General features: G+C 42.5%; 1 protein-coding gene across 3 annotated transcripts in view; it reads left to right on the plus strand.

The window, feature by feature from the left end:
- ACKR3 (atypical chemokine receptor 3) overlaps positions 1 to 17,860 on the plus strand; it is a 28,556-nt gene extending 10,696 nt beyond the window's left edge. Inside the window, exons 1-2 of one of the 3 annotated variants that reach the window (XM_014594257.3) lie at positions 6,632 to 6,770; positions 15,877 to 17,860. In XM_014594257.3, the coding sequence (XP_014449743.1) occupies positions 15,917 to 17,011 (1,095 nt within the window). In that variant the 5' untranslated portion in view covers positions 6,632 to 6,770; positions 15,877 to 15,916 and the 3' untranslated portion in view covers positions 17,012 to 17,860. Of the gene's footprint in view, positions 1 to 6,631; positions 6,771 to 7,344; positions 7,441 to 15,876 lie in introns of those variants that run through there. The other 2 variants (XM_019492029.2, XM_019492028.2) reach the window with 2 other exon arrangements.
- Positions 17,861 to 22,544: the final 4,684 nt, after the last annotated feature.

Raw genomic sequence — 22,544 nt, forward strand, 5'->3', positions numbered from 1 at the left:
TGCATGTGCACCCCCTATGCATCACCAATGTGCACAGCTTTACTGGTAATAGAAATAAATAAAAGTTCAGCAGAAGCAAGGGGCTGCTGGTCACCAGCTCATCTATCAAGTGAAGGTGCTTGGCCTAGCTAGCATATGCGATACTGGGTCAGATCTTCAGCTGGTATTTGTCCCATCTCCTCAGTCAATGGAACTATGATGATTTACACCAGCTATAGGTCTTCCCCTGGATTCTAATCCTGGCTGTGCCACTGATCTACTGGGTGACATTTGGCTATGTACACTGTAAATTTTTTTGGAGCAAGGACTGTTATTACTATGCATAAGGTTTAGTGCTTTAGGGTCCTTATCTCTGTTGGCCTTTAAGCCTCTAAATGCCATTCTAATACAGATGATGATGATGATGATAATGATGATAATAATAATAATAATAATACAAGTGCTCAGAGCAAGATTAGAATAAAAATGACCAACTATCTGGGATTTTCTAGAATGGTCCCTCATTTCAGGGTTGGGCCCCCATGTCCCTGAGGATGCCCTAATATGGGATATTCATCCCGAATTTGAAAAATTGTTCCCAGATCTGCATTAGACAGCATCCTGAGCAGGGCTGGTTTGCAAACTACAATTTCCTAGAGCTGTACTCTGGGCACATCTACACAAGACACTAGAAGCACAGTAGACTAATTCTACTGTACATTAGCACATCATGGCAAAAGCTGTGTAAATGTACTAATGCTCAGTAGAATTAGTCTACTGTGAGTTAGCATCACATAAAAGAAGTGCGCTGGCACTACTGCATGGTGCTGCCAATTTCGGTGTTAAGTTTAGTACCTGTTATTACAGGTACTAAACTTAATGCACTGTAATTATGGCACATTTAATGCATGTGTAGATGTGCTCACTGACTATTACAGGTCAGTTTCAGGGCTACTACTAGCCTCTGAGACTGTCTCACTTATTTTGCCCCTTGAACAAACATGTTGGTGGCTACCCTTTGTTAGCATTACCCCACTCTGGTGATTGCGACAGTAGGAATTTATAGGACAAAACCTAAATAGAATGTGACTGAAATTTTCCAAGAGGCATCAAATTGCTTTTAAGGTCTTAATGCTAACCAACAAAAGCCAGGAATTTCACTGTTACAACTGACACTCCACCTTCACTTCATGCTTTTATACCTCTTTTTATCCCATGTGGCATGAGTGAGACAGGAGAACAGTACTAACTTTGGATTTCCTGACTTTGGTTAGTGACTGCTTAACCTGATTTAGATGTTGGCTTAGTATTAAATGACATGGGTTATTTTCTACTGTAGGGTGAAATGGCTCTGAAAAGCACCACGACAATTATTGACCTGGATAAAGTCTACTACTTTTTTAGTCTCTCTCCTCAGAGATCTTTAAAGAAATGGCTCTTTATGTAGTGATTCCTTTTTTATTAGTCTGGTCATTTGTACTGTTCTTCCATCATCACATCCATCATCACATTCACATTATAAGGTCTGTGACAGGGAGACAACAGAAAATGAGCTGGTTCATAAGCGGGAGGAAATTAATACTGATTTTTGGTATGGTGCCCTAGCAGCTCTTATTGTAAAGATCATGGGAGGTTATTTCACTTCCTTGTACCTGCAGAGCACGGAGCCTGATTTCCAGTTTATTGCCTGTGAGTTTTGTTCCTTCAGACTTTTGCTTTGTTTTTCTGTTTAAGAGAGACTTGGTTGCTGGGTGTGTTTATGCTTTGGATCTGAGTAACAGTGTTGGCTAGAGTGCTATGCTCTGTCTTCAGATAAATGATGACATCTCTCTCTCTAAGACGCTCTTACACAGATGTGTGCGTGACACTGCGCAGTCTTGTCTTTGCTTTGTGTCAGCCCTCCTGTTGTGCAATTTACAAACATTTGTCGCTTTTAAGTATTTCTGTGGTCTTGAAAAACTCCCCCACCCTTCTGTTATGTACTTCCTATCACTCCAAAAATCTTTCAAGTGCTTGTCGGTGCCAAGTTACATTTTTGTACTTGCTTAGATCAGGCTAAAACTCAGCACTCCTCTATGTTGTGTTAGAAAGGGAAGCTTGAACATAAAATACAGCTTCTAATCCTTGATTCTAGGTAAGAGGAGAAGATGGGTGAGGAAAAGAGGGGAGAGGCAGGTGGGTGGATAGAGCGCATTACAGCTTTTTTGTGTATTTCTCTAATACAAGCAGTAGAGAGTTCTGTTCTTCTGAGGCAATGGAAGGCTATGTGGTGAAGGCAATTAGCTAGTAGAAAAAAAACCTTGGGTTCAAGCCCTACTTATTTTTACAGTATCAGTGCCTGACCTTGGTCAAGTCATTCAGTGGTTTAGTTCTCCTCTTGTGATACAGGATAATGCTTCCTTTCTCCCATCCCCTCCTGCCTTATCTATTAAGGTCATGAACTGTTTGGACTGGGACTACCTATCAATACGTTTGTACACAGCACCTAACACCATGGAGCCCCATGGATGCTCACCTAAGACAGGTGGAAGGGTCTTCAAGTGTCATCTAGTCTAACCCTCTGCATAGATGCACTGTTCCTAAACCATCCCATATGTACATGGGTCCATCCTCATATTAGAAACCTCCAATGCAGGAAGTTGCACTGTTTCCCTAGGCATCTATTCTTAAAATTAGGGAAGTTTTTCCTGATTGTTTTTCTAACCAAATGAAAAACATGAGATGCCAACATTGTCTGTGGAGCTGGTAGACACTAGGACTATGTCTATACTAAAATGCCTTACTGGTAGCCAAACTGTCTACTCTTTTCCCAAGTGGCTATGCAAAAAGCTTGTGTGGTATGGTATACTCATGAAATCTGGCAAAGATATGCTGTCTACCAATAGCATAAAAACAACCCTCCCACGAGCAAAAGAAATTGGCAAGAATTCAGTTTGCTGGTATAACTGCATCTATACTGGAGGTTTCTGTCCAATATAGCTGTATCAGGTTCACATCACCTTCCATCCCTGACTGACTGACATGGTCCAGGTAGCAGCAGACAGAATTCTTATGTGAATGAGATGAGGCCTTTGGTATCCTGGCTATTTGCCGGTATAGCCCCCAAATGACCCTAGATTGGGCATCAACTTCTCTTTCACTTTTACTGCTGCAATGGAGTGATTTAACATTAATTTGTTTTGTAATTTTTTTGTTGAGCATTTCATCTGTGAATGCCAACACAATCTGGCTTTCATAAGGGAAAGGGACATACTTGTCTATCCTGCATGAGTAACGCATTTCCTGTAAATGATAGCTTAAGGGAGGAAACTGGAAAATTGTTAGGCACAGCCAGGGTTGTGCACTGTGTATGGAAGGAACTTGCAGGTGATTCATAAACAAGACAGTCTTTTGTTGTGCATTGCTGGATGCTAGTTGCTGGCTTTGTTTGGAAGAAGATATAAAACTGAATTCATTGTTTCTTGCCTTGCAGGTAAAGAAAATTTGTCTGTTTCTTCGACCTAATGATTATGGTTTTCTGCCAGAATATTTTTGTCTATAGCTTTTGGGCTCTGCTTCAGCCAAGCACTTGAGCTTTGTGAGTACTCCCAGTCCTTTTTGAACTTAATTACAGAAGTCAGTGGATTTTGGTAAGTGCTTATAGTTAAGCAGGTGCTGAAACGCTTTGCTAATTTGGAGCTACAGATCAAAGGGCTCTATCATCCCCTACTCAGGAACAATTCAAGCAGGAAAAGGGAAATTATATAATGTTCATTAGTAGGGCAGAGGTTGGGTTGTACCTTCACATAAAAAATATATTGCCTATTACTCTGTATGCATGTTGCAGAGCTTCCTCAAGCAGTAGGCAAAATATACATATGTGCATGAACTCAGGCTGTTCCGTAACCTCATCCTCTCCTTGATTTTCACAGGACTGAGGGCTAGTATAATCATTGTTTCCTCCCCACCTCTTCCTCCCCCCCTCTGCCCTGCCACACCCCTGATCCACTCACTCCAACTGCAGTAACCATGCAGGCATCAAGGAGATAATCAGGCTCAGTTAGCATGAAGGGACAACCGTTGTTCTCTTTCATGATGGTATAAATTTGGGGTGACTCCTTCCCAAGGTCATCCTCCGAAGTTTCCTAGGAAAGGATGAAGCAGTAAAAAGTCCAGTTAAAATAGAGATCCTTTTTTTTAGACGAATTGAGTGTCCCGATGGATAATAGATTTTTTTTCTTAATTAGAAACCTGGAATATGCAATACTAAATAAGTGGTTTCTTGATTAGACTTCTCTTCTTAAAGACATAAAGTATCTGAGCTCCCTTCTTACTTTTGCTCTAGAAGAATAGATGTTGGCACCAGAAAATCTCTTAAAAGTCCCAAGTCCTCATTCCAGCTCTTTTTTGACCAGAAAAATGGGTTATATTTTAAAAACATGTTTTAATTAACCTTCTGTAGCCACTACTAGAGTTTGGGCTAGCTGCATTTAAAATGTATTTGCAGCTGGTGGCTAATGCCAAGATATTTAGAAGTGCTAAAGGCTTTTTGTGTTTGTGTTTCAAAATGTGCTGCTTAAAATGTATTAGCTAACTTATCAACCTTGTTTAGGCAGGAGCTCTGTTACAAAGGTGCCTGGGTGCCTTCTGAGTAAAGAGAAGAATTTGGTCCCAAGTTGCTGAACTGTTTTACTTTTGTGCCCCCCAAAATCCTGGTGTATGTGTATATTCTACACATCCCATGTTGGGTGGAGGAAATGGTATAGTCTAAATATATATACTGCATTTTGTTGTCCATAGTTTATAAATGCCCAGGACTGGGAGTACATGAGTCAGAGCCTTTTCAGCTGTCAGCACTATTTTCAAGCTTCAGCAGCTAAGAGTACTTACTCACATTGCACCATTTGTATTTTCACTCAAGGGATTTACTGGTTTGTTGGCAGGTAGATTACTGCATCTTCCACCAGGAAGAAAAACAGCAAGCTGTTAAAGACAACTGACTTGCAAAACCAAATGCCTGAAAATGTTGTCTGTTCATACTTTGATTGGGTTTTGCAAAAATGTGGCCTTTTGTGCTTAAGAGGAGATTTGAATGACCTGATTTACCTTCAGTAACACAGAAAGTGATAGGGTGACTTTAGTTGGCAAGAATCTTACTCTATGTGGCTTGTCTTTGGTGTTATCTTTTCTTGCAGCAGGTGTAGAAAACGAGGTGTGAGCTTACTGCCTCTGACTGTACAACATTTTCTTATGTCAGGAGAGAACTGTTAGCCTCCCCCACCCAACTATCCCAGACAATAATCTTTTTTTTCCCTTTGTTGCTGCTTTATTAAGATTGAGGCTTTCTGTTCTTCTAGTGTCTGAGCCATGCAATCTTAGCTCTATCTGCCTTAATTGCAGTGGAGGTATTAAAAAACCCCCACTTTTCTTGAGTGTTCACAAGCTTTTGTATTTTAGGAACCAGGCACCAGTAGAGGTGGGGCTAACATTACATAAATGCAGTTGTCTTTGCAGGACACTGCTAGAATTGGAAATCAGTGGAACTAGAATAGATTGCAGTTTATTTCTGCAAAGCTTTACAGAGCATGACCTCAAAGTGAAGCTTTGAGTTGCTTTACATTTATTTTTATTTACACATGCAACCCCACCCAAAAAACCCCACCCCAAAACCCCAACAAACGAAGGAAAAAAACCAACACCCCTTATCTTGTCTGAAGAGTTTATGTGGCCTGAGTTTATATGATCGTTCCCCTAGAATGCTGAATAAGACCCTCTAGTCTAAATTTTAGAAGTGACAAATAATTTTCAGCTTCCAATTTGAAACTCTTTAAGGTTTCATTTGTATAGATACTTAAAACTTTATGAAAATAAGGCTTTTTTAAGAGTGCTGAATTTGGTGCCTCAGTTTTTGGATGCTCAAAAGCCACTGCTGGGATGTTTACATGTTTGAAATTATGACACATTTGTTGCTTCACTGTGGAGGGAAAGGTGGCTTCTTTAAGCTGAAGTCTTTTAAGTTTTAAGTAAAAACTGAAACAATTCTTTTCCATGGACAGGAAAAATAAATATCCCACATTTAACGCAAGTATTAATCTTAGCTGGGCCAGGGAAAGAACATCAGCATTTAGGTTTACTTTTGGGGGACTTGGGGTGTCTTCACAAGCAGAATGACAGCATCTCACACATTTTGAGGCTATTTCCCTGAGATCATGGCAGTTGATCAGCACAACCTGAAAAAGTGAGTTCTGCTTTGTGCAGTGATGACCTCCTTTCGTGCCAAACAACAGGAACAACAACAAAAAAAGTCTGTATTGCCAAGCCATGCACAGGCAGAGGGCTCTGAACAGATCAAGACATGATTGTGTGAGGATAAAAGTCTCTAGCAGAGCTAGGAAATGCACCTCTGCCTGTGTTAAAGGGATTAAAGATCTATAGACACCTGAGACAAGATCAATATTTGGTGATTTAAGAGGAGAGGCTAATGTTGACTTGGCATTTCCCCGCCTTTTGGCAGGATGCAGGTGATACACCCACTCCTCCTTCAAATGTGCTGGGGAAGAGGGGACAAGCTGGGCTTTCCCAGGGATGTGGTGCAGCATCGCCCAGCCAGGAAACAACACCTCCCTCCCCCCCTTTTATTTTCTCCCAAGTGTTTTGGGCAGAAAACTACTTACACAGCTGCCATCTAGGGGCGCTTGTCTGCAGTGTATATAACAGCGAGTCAGCTAGAAGGAGCACTCAGTCTCTTGAAAACTGCTCAGCAAGCAGCAGCTGCAGCCAGAAGAAGGGGAGAGGGAGAGCCAGGAGAGGAGGTAAGGACATGATCCCTGATCCTAGCTCAGCATGCTGGGGAGGGCTAAGGAGGCACAGGGGCAAGTTTGCAGGAGCTGGGGCTGGAGGGGTGGGAGGGGGGTGCTGGAGATCTGCCTTCAGATGCTTGTTAAGGAAGCTGGACATGCTTTATTGCAGTGGGGCTGGGCTCTCCTCTCCCCAAGCCCCCAAGACAAGGGCTCTTTCCTAAGTTTCTTTGTCTGTCATCCGAGATCAGTGAGTGTCAGATACCAGTTGTGCGGGGTGGGGGGAGTCCTGGCTGCTACAGTCTCCAGCGGGCTCTCTACACCCATCTCTTGCCCACCATTTGTATCCAGCTGACAGCTGGGTCAGCCAGCCTGGCACAACCGTCCCACTTTGTTCCAGCTTCTCAGCATGTGCACCCTGGCTTGCTAGGCAGAGATACCCAGCTTGGCACCAGTGAGTCCTTTGAAGCGCCTCGTTTAGATGTGCGCAGGGCAGAGATGTGCCTGGGTAGCAGGCAGGCAGTCCCAGGGGTGACTCACTGATGATAACCTATGACCTTTGGGACAATCAGGGCTTTCATGGCTTGTTGACCAGGCTGGCTCAGGAAGCTGCAGACTTCAGTGTTAAAGTGCCAGCTCAGTCGATCTTTTTCTCTTTCATTCTGCCTTGACCTCTCTTTTAAAGGTAAGGAAACGAATGTCATTAGTGGTAGATGCTTTGAAATATTACCGTTTTAATAAGCTAAATGTGTTGGAGGGGTACAAAAGGCTCCTTTTTTAACATTGCCCTTCATTAGGGATGGGTAGGGTAGCAGGGAGTCCTGTACTAAGCAAGGATGGATGGGTAATCAGGGGTCTCTGAAGCCTGCAGGGTAATGAGGAGCTGTAAAGTTATTCCATTCAGTTGTTAAAAGCGGAATAATTGGGCTTAAAAATGGGAGAGCACCTCATTAAAAGGTTTATGGTCCTTTGAAGGAATTTGGTGACATTCCCCAAAACTTTCGTTCTGCAAAGTTTCAGGGGCAGGATTGGCAACTCTTTTTTGTTGTTCCTTTTAGAGATGCAGATGTTGCCTCTGTGTCTGTCTTTTTATGAAAACAGAACGGGGGCCTTAACTGAACAGCGTTTTAGTTTTATTCTTAGAGAAGAGAAGCGAAGTGCTGCTGGATTTCTGTTTTTTAATTTGCCACCAGCAGGGGGCCCGAGTCACCTCCTACTGTGCCCATCATAGGGCACAGCTCAATCCAAGGATTTTAATGGGGGAAGGATCGGGCCCAGAAAAAGGGTGCGGGGGGAGGGGGGGAATGTTTTTGCAATTCACCTCTTGCATTATGAAAAAAATAATTAATTTAGTTTCTAAGGAGGTGCCACAGTTGGTTTTTTTTGTATTTTTTCAAATGCAAATCAATGCGCTAGAAATTGGATGCTAAATTTTAAAATGGTTATGCAAAACCTGGCTACCCCACTACCACCTTGGTCGGTGGGGGAACGCAACCCCTCCTAGAAATAAGTCTGTGCAGTGGAAAACAATTTCCCCCACCCTTGTCAGCCTGATGAAGTCTAAAGATCTATTGCTTTGTTTTATGAAATATTTCACACTAGGTAGCACTATTAAAAATGCATAATGCCCTTTGTTAGCTAGGAATCCTCTGAGGATCTATAAATATCTCCTAATCAGGCCACCAACTTTACCTTTACATTCAGAACAGTAGCTTTTTGTGTGACAGTTGCAGGCAGAAAACCAAACTCTCTTATTCCATAGGGAGAAAATGAGGAAAGTGCTTGGAACTAAGACAGGCGGTTGCTAATGCAGTGAGACATTAGTAGACATGAGCCGGGCAGCCAAAGGGAGCTGCAAGTAATTGTAAAATGCTTTGGCATCTGCCTTGAAAATATTTGATGAATTTCCTGAATGGGGAGGCTCTTTATTGCTGAAGAAACTTGATTAAACAGTCTTCTCACTTCTATCCGTGTTAAATTTCAAATTAGCACTGATCTTATTTATAGGGTCTTCCCCACCATAGTATCAGAGTGCAACTGTCCCTTTTAATATCACTACTGTTTATGTGAAATGACTCTCATGGGACTGAGGCACGGGCAGGGATAGCACTTTATCACTGCAAGACCTGCTTTTCCAAGAGTGCTTTACAGGTCAAAAGAAGCACAGACTGTGCAATGCAAACTTTTATCAGAAGGCATTCAGTTTACCTCATTTTGAAAAGGTGGCAGTTGACAGCAATAGTTTGTTGCCAAGTGAAATTTGGGGCCAGATTTTGCTCATGTTTACAGTGGTATAAATCCAGAGTGACTCCTTTGGCCTCCTGTGACTTGCACCGCACAAGAGCAGAATATGGCTGATTTAGGTGTTGATACCATGCTCCCTGCTTTAAAGGAGACACTGGAGTCTCCAGTCCAGCATGCGCTCCTGAGTATAATGTTGGCTACTACGAGTAGTCTTACACATTCAGTAGTGTTTACGGCTTTGAGCCCCAAAAATCAAGCCATAGATAACGAGGGTGCTGGAAAGCCACATGCAGGGATCAGTAGGATTATCTTCCAGGCTTTTACTGATGATTGAAGAGGAATTTTTAATATGACTGCTCACTAATATCACATGATGCTTTATTGCCATAACAGGAGGTACAGCAAAATTACTTGACTTCCCTAAGCACTTCTTTATGGTGTGTAGCTCCTTTCTCAACTGGTCTAGACGCAAGGCCTCCCTCCAGAACGTGAGCAGCCCCTTCTGCAGATGTGGGCAGAGGGAGCCCCCCTCCTTTTCATCCAGTCAGGAAGACATCCCCCACCCCCCCCAACCTTTGCCTCAATACATGAAGCCCAGAGGGCAACCCCTTACCCATGGGGAAGTGCAGGGGCAGGGGTGGCACTTACTGTATCCTGTCCATGGTGGTGGCATTGCTGGTCTGGACTCTCCCCTCAGGCCGGGCTGCAGAAGGGCGCCCCCTTCTGCCACGGCTGCTTTCCAGTCCAGCCCTGCATGGCATCTTCTGGAAACAAGAAGTGTGGTGGAGCAGTTCCACCTGATGGCAGGGTGGCACGCTTGAAGAAGTTTGCACATTCACAACACCCAGGGTGCTGTGGGACTCCAGCTGAGAATCACTGGTATAGCTTTTACCAGCCCCATAAATGACAAAGGTAAAAAATGGGTACGACCAGTGTAGAAAGATGGGTGGAGTGTGACGATGACTAACTCACAGCTAGCAAGAATAGTTGCTTAAATGGCACTCTGGACTCAATCTGGAGAATCTCCAAACTGCTTTTTTGCATGGGTCCAATGTATAATGACTGTTTCAGGGAGCTACTTGAGAGCTTTTAAATTTGGTTTTTAAATTCAATCTTATGTCAGTTATGCAGCTCCTAGACTGACCACTACAGTGTCTGGAAAGAGATCTGACTAGAGAAAGGGCAAACTGGCTTTAATCCGTCTGACTCCAAGGTTGATATACTTTTCCCCCCCTGAGATTTGAATGGATGGGAAGCAGAGCTCTGGTTACATAGATAATCCCAGACTGTAGGCACACTTGTTTTTTTTTTAATGTTGTAATATCTGAATATAGCTGTTACAATTTCAGTACCAGCACCTCATCTGCCTCTCAGAGATGTGAGCCCAATGGGCCATATCATTTTACTGGGTGGGGTTCTTCCACACTATGTGGTATGTGTCAATTTGTATAAAGGCACATGGGCTGGTAGGTGTACACAGACAAACTAAAGAGACAGTGGCATGCTAAGTTTCATTATCTGTACCAGAGAAGCCTTAATTTGCATTCAATAAAATCACCGAAGTCATTAATTAATGAGCAGGCAGGATTGCATTGTTTTTTGTTTAGCTGGCACACTAGACTGGACAGCCTAGCTTTTCCAGGCTGAGTTACTGGCAGGTGGCCAAAGAGTACTAGGATCTGCTTAAGCCCTCTGCTTTCCAAGGCTATTATGCTATCCCATCTTTGCATATATTTTGCCAAGAAGTACCTATTCTTGGTGTCTAAAGACACTGATGACCTAATGCTGTGTATTACAGTAGGCTGGATTCTTTTTGTTTCATTGAAGTGGAGGCTTCGTATAGATAGACCTGATGCCTTCACCCTGGCAGTTAGCTTGGATCCTTGTCTTTCTGGAATCACCACTTTGTTCTGCTTTAAATTATAATGCAGATCACTAGGTCTGGTGATGCTCCTCTAGTCTACATTAGCACTGTGCCAGGCAACGGGGAGTTAATTTTGCTGCTTAATAACAGGAAATAGTTTTAATGATAAATAGCTGGAATCAGAGTGGTGTTGGCTACCCTGAGTTCAAAACTGGGGCAGATCCCTCCCCAAAAACAGGTGATGAGCTTAACCACCCTAATTTAAAAAAAAAAAAAAAAAGATTTTTTTTTTTTTTTTTAATGCAGGAGTCATATTATCAACCTTTTCCTCACTACCCTATGGGTTTCTCACATAATCACAAGACTCCAGGAATTTGGACTTTAAAAAAAAATCCACAGACTACTAAAAGGCTCTCAATCAAATGACAAGATGCTGTCAGTGTCACAAAGGGGCCACCTCAACTATACTTTCTGTGGTGGTTGCAACTTTAATATTTTCACTTGGAATTGTGGACAACAGAAAACTGATAATGCTTTCTCACTTATAGAAGTATGTAGATTTGCACCTTCTAGACTAAGGTGCGTGTGTCTGTATGTGTGTGATCTACTTAAAAGCTCACATGCTATTGCTCATATACATAACATGTCTTGTTATAGCCACGGCCCAAAAGAATACCCAGGATTAAAATGGTTTTGTTGCTAACTTTACTTACTAAGCAGACTTAGTGCCCATCCTTCAATGCCTTTGAAAGTCTTCGTGCTGACGTGGTATCTTGTGTATTAGGAGCATTCATTCTTTTTAAATTTATTTTCCATGTAAGACACTTTAGAACCTGTAGCTTTAGGCCTATATTGTGATTTGCTTGGACCAAATTCATTGCTGTTCCCACTCTACTGATCTAGATGGCATCGCACTAGTGATGGCTTTGGCCTGTCTTTGGCAGCTGGCTCATGAACAGACAGCATGCAGGTGGACATTGTTGGCAGTCATGGATGAGAAATCCTTTGTAAAATCTCTCAAGCACGCAGGTCAGATGGGGTCAGTTATTCCAGCTGAGGGTGGTCTGCTCTGAGATGTTCTGACAGCAAAGCGCAGGGAAATCTCTTGCTAGTCTTAGTTACCACCTTACATGTCAGAATAAATTAAGAGGTTGGTGTCAGCCTTCTCCCTGCCCTTTCCAGCAGTTACAAAACTAGTGCCTATGTCAAAATTGTTGAGCAAACAGAAGTTCAACCAAGGTGAGTAAAGAACTATGGTCCTTGTCACCTAAGAAAATTCCAACCCGAAGGATGCATTTGTGGTCCCATTACTGGAGTATCTGAGCCTGTCGATAGATTTCAGTGAGTGTGTCTTCATGAGATGGTAAATGCTCAGTAGACTTATTCTATTGTGCATTAGCACATCACAGCAAAAGCCTTGCTATTGCGCTACTGTGTAGGAATTAGTCTACTGTGCATTAATGTCACTTGAAAAGCGTGCGCCAGTGCTACTGCATAGTAGCGCCAGTTGCTGCACATTTCGTTAGTACCTGTTATTACATCTACATCTACAGGTACTACATTTAATGTGGAGTAACCACAGTGTATTAATGCACGTGTAGACGTGCCCATTCTGTTTTACTTCACAACACCAAGGTGGTGTAAGGGTAGTGTTGTTATCCCCGTCTTTCAGAAATGGCAGTCTCTCTCAAAGTGAGTAATTTGCTCAAGGTCACACATGAAATCTCTGGTGGAAGAGGGAGTTGAATCCAGGCTAGTGTCCTAACCCTGGGTTCTCCCTAAGGAAGGAATTGTTGGAAGAGGAATTGCTGAATGAATCCTTTAAAATTCATTCCCACCCAATGAGAGATTGAATTGTCTTTTGTGTAACATTAAACATTTTCTGTCTTCAGAGTGGAGGGAACTTACAGGGCCAGGTTCATTGGCTGGTGTTAAATTGGGGCAGCTTGATTGATTTAAGTAGTGTTAGCCAGCTGAGGGTCTGGCTGGTTGCATCTTGCTGACTTCTCTGTTAGATGGATTATACCAGAGGAGTCAAATGGCACCTGTGGAAGGTTATGTGCTGGCAGTGGGCACTGTACCTCTGCATGTCTATCCACCTCTGGTGAACCACACATGCTCATTCCTGCCAGTAACAGGGCTATTAACATATCTGAAAAAACTGTTTTCCACAGTGGACAGCTTTGTAAGATAGAGTTTCTCTTGGAGCCTGTATTTAAATGTTACAGTTTAATGCATGCCCAGAACTGAATATAAATCAACAAGAGAAGCAGTTTTCTAAAGAACTCTTCTTTTGCTCTCACCGCAACTAGTCACAAACATGCTTCTGGAGTTTCTGCGTGTGTTGTGTGAGCTGTAACTGCTTTGTTTTTACTGAAGCACAGGCATCCTTATTAGCACAAAATATGTTTTGTTTAACAAAGCACATTTTGACCCCCAGACTCTGTACTCAGAATGTCAATGGGGTAAAAAGTTGATGGGCTATGTGGATTTTAAAGTGACAGTCAGAATCTCATCACAGGGCTGTCTGTTTGCTGTTTGCACAGCGGTCTGATCTCTCCTTAATATGTGTATGCAGCTCTCATTATTAGCACCACTAAGTAACCAGCAAGAGGACAATAGACCCTTTAATACACTTCCATAATCTTTTTCTTTTATCTCTTGTCTCTTTCTCAGCTTGTATCAGCAGCAGTACCCGCTGGAAGGGTGGTGGTTGGTCAGTACTAATTATGTAAATGGAGCATGTCAATTGAACAGTGTCTTGTAGGTTTTATTTCCCTATTGGACCAACCTCTCATAATACCCTTTCTGCAGTTTCAGTCCCCAACAGGGTAGTGGTGCCAGCAGCCTAATGTTATCTCAGCTTTAGCTGACTTTTTTTCCCCCTTGTTAGTTAGTGCTGTTAATGTAGCAGGCCTCGCAAACCCCACTGATCTTTCTACCCTAACTATAAGATACTTGGAGGGGAATCAGGGATGGTCAAAAATGTAGACAACCATGTAAGTATCTTTTTTCTTTTCTGGCTTGGCACTGCAACAGTTTACTAAATCAAATTAACATTGCCCTGAAGGCAGAAGCAAAGAGCAGAAGGGAGTGGATCTTAGTTACACCCTTTTCCTTTAATTGGATGGGCTGTCTTAAAAAGAACTAGTGCCTGGCAACAGTTCAAAATGCATGAATGTCAGAAAATTGTTATATCTTGCAGAAGGAGGGGAAAAAAGGAAAGGGAAATGCAAACTGAAACCCTAATGTAAAGCAAAGGCTAATAAGGAATGTGTGTGGGTTTTTCCCCTCAACTAATCCCATGCAAAACCATATCTTTGCGTAGTCCAGTAGATAAAGAGAAGAGAGATTTGTTAAGATTTAGGCAGCTGAAAGAAAGGAGCCTTAGAACACAAGTCCTTTTCCCCCTGGACTCTGGCAGTAAATTACTGCCCTTCTTTTTTTTTTTATAGAGGACACAGTGCTACTTCTCTAAGCCACTGAAAGTTTTCTTTTGCCTGACATATATTCTAGTGGTCAAATGGAGTTTATATAACACCCAAGAGTGATGCCACATTTCTCTTTTTTGAGGGGGGAGACTGAGGAATACCCCAGTTGGTTGAAGGTCTGCTACCATCTGACAGCACATTGCCATGATTGCTGAGAAGTTTGCTGAAAAAACCAAAACAAAACTAGAGGGGCCTGGTCCTGTTCTCAGTTGCATGGCTTCATAAACTGGGGGTATTACTAGTGAAGGTAGTGGGGCCTGGTGCTGTGTTGTTATTTACAAGTCTGACTGCTCCGAGGCATAGATGATATGTAAGTGTTGATAGTGGGGGGGACATAACTGTGCATTGCCACCACTGTCCCCACTGCTGCTGGGCACTGCCTTTGACCAGACTGCAGCCCCATCATCAGCACAGAAATCTGGAGGGGGAGCACGTGCCCTCTCCTCCCCCTGTGCTTCCCTCCATGCATTGCCTATGCTCCCAGGAACAGCCAGTGGTTCAGGATTTCCTTTTTATTCAGAGCAGTCTAAACTAAAAATAGAAGCTGGAACTCAAAAAATCAGGCAATTTAGAAGAATCTGAATGACACCTAAATAATGTTTAACTGAAGGTGGTTTGTGGTCTTAGATTTAAATTTAAAACTGAGATGTACACAATTCCTAGTTCGATTCCCCCCCCCCCCCGCACACTTGTTTCTGGAGCTGTACTTCATGTGCTGTTTACTCCAGGGCCTGTGGTAAATGGTTTTACAGTCCTCTGTATCAGCCAGATCAATTCTACTATGCTTGAGGGAGCGTAGATAAAATAGCTTAAAGGTTCCCCTGCTGAAAGTGATAGCATCATCATTTTGTTGTAGAAGACAGAGTCAATCACTTGACATTTATTTGACTGTGGTGCACTTGATAGATTTCACACCCAGGGACTATAGCCAACCTGATGATGTCAGACAAGGGCTGTAGTTAAAAAAAAAAAAATTGCACAAATCCAATGTCATTCCTCTTTTGTAGACCAGATAATGAGTTCTGGTTTGTTGGTTTTTGGGGTTTTTTTGGGGGGGGTGAGGGGAGGGAGAGGTTGGTTTTTGCTTTGTTTGTTTGCAGCGGGGCGGGGGGGGGGGGGGAGAGTAGGGGTTGCCAACTCTGACTGAAGCTATTCTGGGAGATTTTTTTTTTTCCCCAACATGGTGTAATGTCATTAGTTGCACTGTTGAAGTTGTTCACCATATCAATCCTGGATTGCTTTCAGGAGTCACTGGGAGAGCAATGCTGATTCCAGTAAGCTCCCAGCCAGTCCGGGAGGGTTGGCAACCCTAGAGGGGAGGGGTTGTCTTTATTCCACAGCTATAATTTGTTGACCTGTTCTCCTTAACTGAAAGTATTTTTACAAGGATACTACATCACTTAAGTAGCTCATGTACAAAGAATGCTGGGTTGATTGCATCAATGTTTTGTTACAAAGACGTCAGTAGTACTAAATGCTAATCCCTGCTAACCAAGAGGTTTTCTTCTTTTTTTCTTTTTAGGTTTTGTTTTTAGGTTTTTGAGGTTCAAAATTGACTGGCCATGAGTACAAATGACTTGCCTAACATCTTTGAACTTCTGGAAACGGGCAACTTCACTGAAATCAACTGGACATGCAACAATGGAGACTGTATCATAGTTGATACACTAGTGTGCCCTAGCACACTTAACAAAAGTGTCCTATTGTATACCCTCTCCATTTTTTACATTTTTATCTTTGTAATAGGGCTGGTAGCCAACTCAGTGGTGGTCTGGGTCAATCTCCAGGCCAAAACAACTGGTTATGAAACCCACCTCTACATCTTCAATTTGGCTGTCGCTGATCTGTGCGTCATCATTACCCTTCCAGTTTGGGTGGTTTCCCTTGTTCAACATAACCAGTGGCACATGGGAGAATTTGTGTGTAAGATCACTCACCTCATATTTTGCATCAACTTGTATGGGAGCATCTTTTTCTTGGCATGCATGAGTGTGGACCGCTACCTCTCAGTTGCCTACTTCACCAACTCCAGTAACCGCAAGAAGAAAATAATCCGTCGCTTGATTTGTATCTTCGTGTGGCTTCTTGCCTTCTGTGCATCTCTCCCAGACACCTATTACCTGAAGACAGTCACTTCAAACAATGAAACATTTTGCCGCCCTCTCTATCCAGAAGAGACCTTCAAAGAATGGTTAATTGGCATGGAACTCATTTCTGTTGTGTTGGGGTTTTTCATCCCTTTCCCCATCATTGCTCTCTTTTATTTCCTCCTTGCAAGGACCATCTCTTCCTCTAGCGACCAAGAAAGGAAGAGTAATGGGAAGATCATTTTTTCCTATGTTGTTGTGTTTCTTGTCTGTTGGCTGCCCTACCATACAGTTGTCCTGCTTGACATCTTCTCTGTCCTTCATTTTATACCCTTTAGTTGTCAAATGGAGAACTTCCTGTATGCAGCTCTTCACATCACTCAGTGTTTCTCCCTTGTCCATTGCTGCATCAATCCCATACTCTATAGCTTCATCAACCGCAACTACAGATATGAGCTCATGAAAGCCTTTATTTTCAAGTACTCAGCCAAAACTGGCCTCACCAAACTAATTGATGCTTCCAGAGTGTCGGAAGCAGAGTATTCTGCCCTGGAACAAAATGCCAAATGATTGCAACTTCATAAAGACTTTTTTGGACCTTTTCATGCTCGTCATTAATGAAGCATGAAATCTCAGCTAGCAAAAGAAAAATAAAGAACCCTAATTTAAATCTAGAATCCACAGCAAAATAAGCAGTGGTACCAAAAACTAAGCATTTCTTTTTTCTTTTTTTTTTTTAAGTGTTTTGTCTACTGCTGGCCAATCCCTTGACTTTTCTAATACTGACACGGCTGCAAATGCTATGCAAATGATTTGTAATAAACAAAGCCATTGTGTATCACAAATACATATCTCCAGGATAAGCTTTTTCTTTTTTTGCTTCCACATGTAAAATAGGCTTCCCCTTAGTTTCATTGTCTATGTTATACATAGTGTATTGTATTTAAAAACCAAGACTTTATTTTCTGGTTATTGGCATACCTTATACAATTGTATTTGAAAGGTAAATATATTTTTTATCATTTATTTGAAATATATTGCTGACAAGTGTATCCAGAGTGCTGTAGTCTGAACGTTAAATTGTCATTCATTCTTTGACTATCCTAGAAGTAAGGATGACATTAATAGCTGCCTGGAAAAATTATATATATGTGTGTATCGACTTTGGATCACACACTTTATGTACAAATAGCTTTATATGGTGGTTTACACTCATATGTGTAGACTAAGGTGTATATACTGTAATGTATTTTGACACCATGTTAAAATTTTAACAACGTTGTAAGAGTAATGTCAGCTTCTGTTTTTTATATTTCACCAAACTGTATCTTATGCACAAAAGAAATGATGTTACTTTGGATATGTTCTCTTTCTAAGTGTAAGTTATTTTTTTAAAATAAAATCTTGAAAACTTCAGAAGTGGCAGTTGCTTTTCTTTTTTCCTTAAAGGTATACTAACTAGAAACAAGTTTTAACAGGCATGTCAGCTGCAATTAGCTAATGGTAAAAAGATGGTGGGGAGGCAGGTGGGGAAGCAATTTATAAAACAAAGCCCTGCACCACACGTACAATCTATTTAGAATATTTGATTATTGGAAGGCGAGTCAGATGGTCTTTTGAGGTAAAAGCTGCTGGAAAAATAAAAAGGGCTTGAGTATGAACTCTGGCAATAATATATATATATATATATATGCAAAATTTAAAATAAGGGAGTACAAGAAAGGAATGGTATTCGGAACTGATTTACATTTTACAACTTTTTATCTGCTTGCTTGGGATTCTAGAGCACTTGCAAACCTTGGAATAGAATCCTTTGTAATGCTTCCTTTAATTATTTGTATCTATTTACAACATCAAACTTCCAAGCTATGGGCCATAATTGGACGGCCAAAGAGGTGTAAAGAGACATTCCAGAACCATTGAAGTTCACTGTACCACAGTGGTTCTTCATCCTTCTGCCAAGTAAATATCTGATCAGTAAATCAGAATAAGTAAAGTGTGCATTTTTTTCCGTTGGGGAAAGTTTTTGTACAAAATTTGGAGATAGGCTTCCTAACTATGGTGCCTTAATGTTTGCTGGAGTTTTGAAAGTCTCTTGTCTTCCTCTCTCCTTTGTCATAAGAAATAAAAACTTAGAAAGCAGGTGAGAAATCTCTCAGGTACAGGTACAGGTCTCTCCATGGTACAGGTAGGGACCAGTGCACGCAGCCCTCACCCCACACAGTGGTGATGTGGGAGAGAAACTGCTGCTCAGCACAAAAGGAAAGTGGCCCTCCCCCTCCTGCTGCCAGTACTTCCAGGTGAAGCTGCCCCGAGCCTGCCCCCCCTGAGAGTGCCAGCTGGGGAGTGGGGGTGCCAGCAGAAGCAGTCACCCCGCGGCTGATCGCACTTACTCGGAAGTGCCAGCAGTGTGCCTGGAAGTGTCAGTGGCGCGCCACTGCCACTTGCAGGTTGGCAGGATTGGCCGTGGGGGGGCTCTCCCCCCCCCCCGGTTGCTGACTGTCCTCTGGGGGGGACAAGTGCCCCCCTAACTCAGGAGGCACCAGTTGCCCATGCTGTCACAGGCATCTAATGCCCACTGACCCCATTCAGCCCAGCAACAGAATGTGGCCAGGGCAGATCCCTAGTGCCCAGCATCTGTGCTGAATGCTGATAAGGAGGAGATGAGGTCCTTGTGCACCTTGCTTCTGATTAGCCAAGGGACCCAATGACCCAACCCTTTATTCTGATTGGCCAAAGAAGTGATGGCCCTGCTCCTCACCACTGATTGGCCAAGGGGGACAGTGGGCCTGCCCCATACCAAGGGGATATCCTGTATTCTGGAGATACATCAGTGGCCACCCTACTTGAGATCCTCCTGTGCGAGAAGGTAAATGCTCTCCTCCCCCTCCCTTTGGCACCCTGCTCTTGCTCAAGCTGCTACATGGCATGTCCTGAGACAGTCCTGTAGTCACAACCTGTCCCCACTCTCCATGCTCCCAATAAGCTGCTCTGCCATGAGGTGCTGTCATGCTCTGCTATAGATGCACAGACAGTTGCATTTGGCAGCCTGGCTTGTCCCCTTCCACTCCTCCCATGCTCCTGGGGCTGTCAGCATGTGAAACCCTGCAGTCTCAGCAGCAGTGCTTGCCCTTGCTCCCTGAGGTACAGACCACGGGTCATGAGGGGGCAGACAGTAGAAAAAGCAGGGCACAGCAGGGTGAGGCCCTGCCCCCCCCCACCATGAATGGTATCAGCTAGATGAGTGATTCTCAACTTCTTTAGCCTCAAGATTCTGTCCAGATCTTTTCTGAATTTAGATCTAGCTCAATAATTTTTAACTGGAGGGCCATGACATTCGGAAAAGTTATGGAATTATTTTTTAACAGAACATCTCAGCTCTGGCATGATTTCCTCCGGCAGGGGAATGGAATATTTTATATGTTTTGGAGAAAATATCACCCCCCATTTAGGATGTAAGAGGGAAGTGTGCCAGCAATTGTAATCCAGGGACAAAGTGTGCCCTAGGTATCAGAAGTTTGGGAAATACTGTACTAGTATACACCCTATATAAGAGTAAGAATGACTTTCTTTCAATTTGGCTTTAACTCCCTTTATAAAAAAGGTGCATATTAACCTGGAAAAAAGGCACTGGAATAAGAATGCCCACCCAAATGGGAGGGACAGGAAAACACTGATGTAATTAAGTGTGTTTAAATTCACACCATAGCTTAGCCTGGTATAACTTTCCTAAGTACATACATTCTAAGATACAGCACCTGGAACAACAATTTTGGTTGATTTAAAATATAGTTTCAAAAGTTGTTCACTTTTTTTTTTGTTTCTAGTCCTCTTCTGTATATGGATGAATCTCAGAAGAAACCTCTTTCTCTGAAAGCTAGGTCCATTATACAGTGTGATAGAGCATGGACACCAGACTGTGCCTTCCCTTCAGCATTCATGTTCAAACAGCATATGTGAGAGGAGGAGAAATGGGAATGTATCCTGCTCTCATGGTTGTTTGCCAGTGAAATAAAACACAGTTCTTAAGATATTACTAGTTAGTTTGGACTAGACTTGGATTCCTTTGTTGAGAAATTGTGGTCTGTGTTAAAAGCTGTCATCCCATTGATACCTGTACAGAAGGATAAAATCCAGTTATTGGGTTATGGACCAAATTTACTCCAAGGAAAGTCATCTAGAAATTCACAGCTTGCTAAATTCTGCATTTTGTAGTCTTGGAATAAACAGGAGGATACTGACCATTGCCTCTCTCAAATTGGTCCCTATTGTCCCTACAGTTGAGGCGGCTCACAGCCTTTGTCTGTTCTATCAGAGGGATGGACTAGCTGACATTCAAGAGCTTCCTGGTATGACTGAATGAGAGGGACCAGAGCTTATCACCATGTGTCAAAACCCTCCTCTGTTTGGTCAGCACAGAGACAGGATATACGTGTTGCTCTCCCTGCATGTAATTTTTTGGGATGTTGTAATTCGACAGAGCTACAGTGTAGCCTGTAGATTTACTCATGTTTCTGTCATAGGCACATGCGATCCTACTTTTCAGTGATCTGTGTATCAGCTCAGGATCTGCCCATGGCCTTTATTAGAAAAGGTGAGCATGGTATTTTACAGCTCCCTGCCTTATAGAAGTGACAATGTAAAGGTTAGATGCTGTTACCTTCAGTCAGAAGCAGAGAGGAAGGGGTGTAGAGAGGTAACACTACAACTGAACTTTCTAGGAGGAATATTGCAATGATTTCTTTCAGTCACTTCCATGGGATTAAATTGAGGTGGCTTAATTTCATTTGATGGCGGTGCAGTGGATGTCCTCTGCATCTAGCTGTTCTGTTGCCCAGTGGTGGGGAATAGTTTGGTCGTGACTCTAACCCTTGCAAGCACCATGAAGCATCAGTAGGGAGCAAAGCCTGCACTTAACTATGTTTTGATTAAAGAGGTGCAAAGATGTAGAAGTGCCTTGAACTGGGGATGACTATGGAGAGCGCATGACTATGATCTGGTCTTAACTTGGACAGATCCAGAAAGCGGAATGCTAGTTAGCAGAGAGAGTAGAGGGAAGTTCCAGGAGCTGCAATGCTCCAAACTTTAAAGAATATGTGATCTGGTTATTATTATATGCATTTTGTTGTTTAGCTCTCATTATTGAGAAATGTCAGCAAACTCCCACTGTGTTAGGGAACTGGGTCAGTGAGCAGGAAACCACACAAACCAGCCAATCAACAAAACAAAGTTGAGCAAGAAGTTCTAGCCAACTCTCATTACAGGTGTACATGCAGAGTAACTCCACAGCTGGAAACCACACAAGGATCATCAGAGACCTGGCAAACTTGAACACTGCAAAAAAATGAAACGTATCAGAAACTTGTAAGCAATGGAAAAAAGGGGTGTTAAATTGAAAGTAAATGTAAGTTGCAACATTAACTTCAAGGATGGTTACTGAAAGCTTGTTAATAATACAGGTCCTAACCCTTCAACCTGGAGTATGCAGATGGATCCCTGCATGAGCTCAGCACGCTGCAGGAATGCAGCTTAAAAGGGTGACTTATGATCCAATTCCCAGAAAAGCTGAGCACCCTCAAAATCCTATTGACTTCAGTCACAGCTGCAGGTGCTTGATGATGTTGAAATTCAGGTCTTCAGTCACCCAGGAGGTGAGAAATGCGTGAAAGGTCTAAATGGATAAATAAATAAAAATCAAGAGCAACGTGTTATCAGTTGTGTTGGAACATGTCTTTTTGCTTAACTGTTTTATTTTATGGCAGAAAGAATTCCAGAGCAGTCAGATTCCACATGCCTTGGAGGCATGGGCTTACCAAATAAAAATACATCTGCTCTATGATAGGTTTTTCTACAAAGTACAGTCCCTTTTTATTATTATTCAAACACAGATTTCTTTTTATGAGCCATAAATGACATTCAGGTGTAGCACTGTGATTTTAAATCAGATCCTCTGGCATGGAGATTGTAAGAAGTGTCAAACTAACTGGCCTGCTTTTCCTTTGGCTAATTCCTGGTTTGTATGCTGCTTACTTTAGGTACTAGCCTGTGATGATTTTACAGAGGCTAAAAGCCATTTCAAGTTACTTGGAAGGAAGAAATTACT

The sequence above is a fragment of the Alligator mississippiensis genome, chromosome 4 (assembly GCF_030867095.1).
Source record: "Alligator mississippiensis isolate rAllMis1 chromosome 4, rAllMis1, whole genome shotgun sequence".
Lineage (NCBI taxonomy): Eukaryota > Metazoa > Chordata > Crocodylia > Alligatoridae > Alligator > Alligator mississippiensis.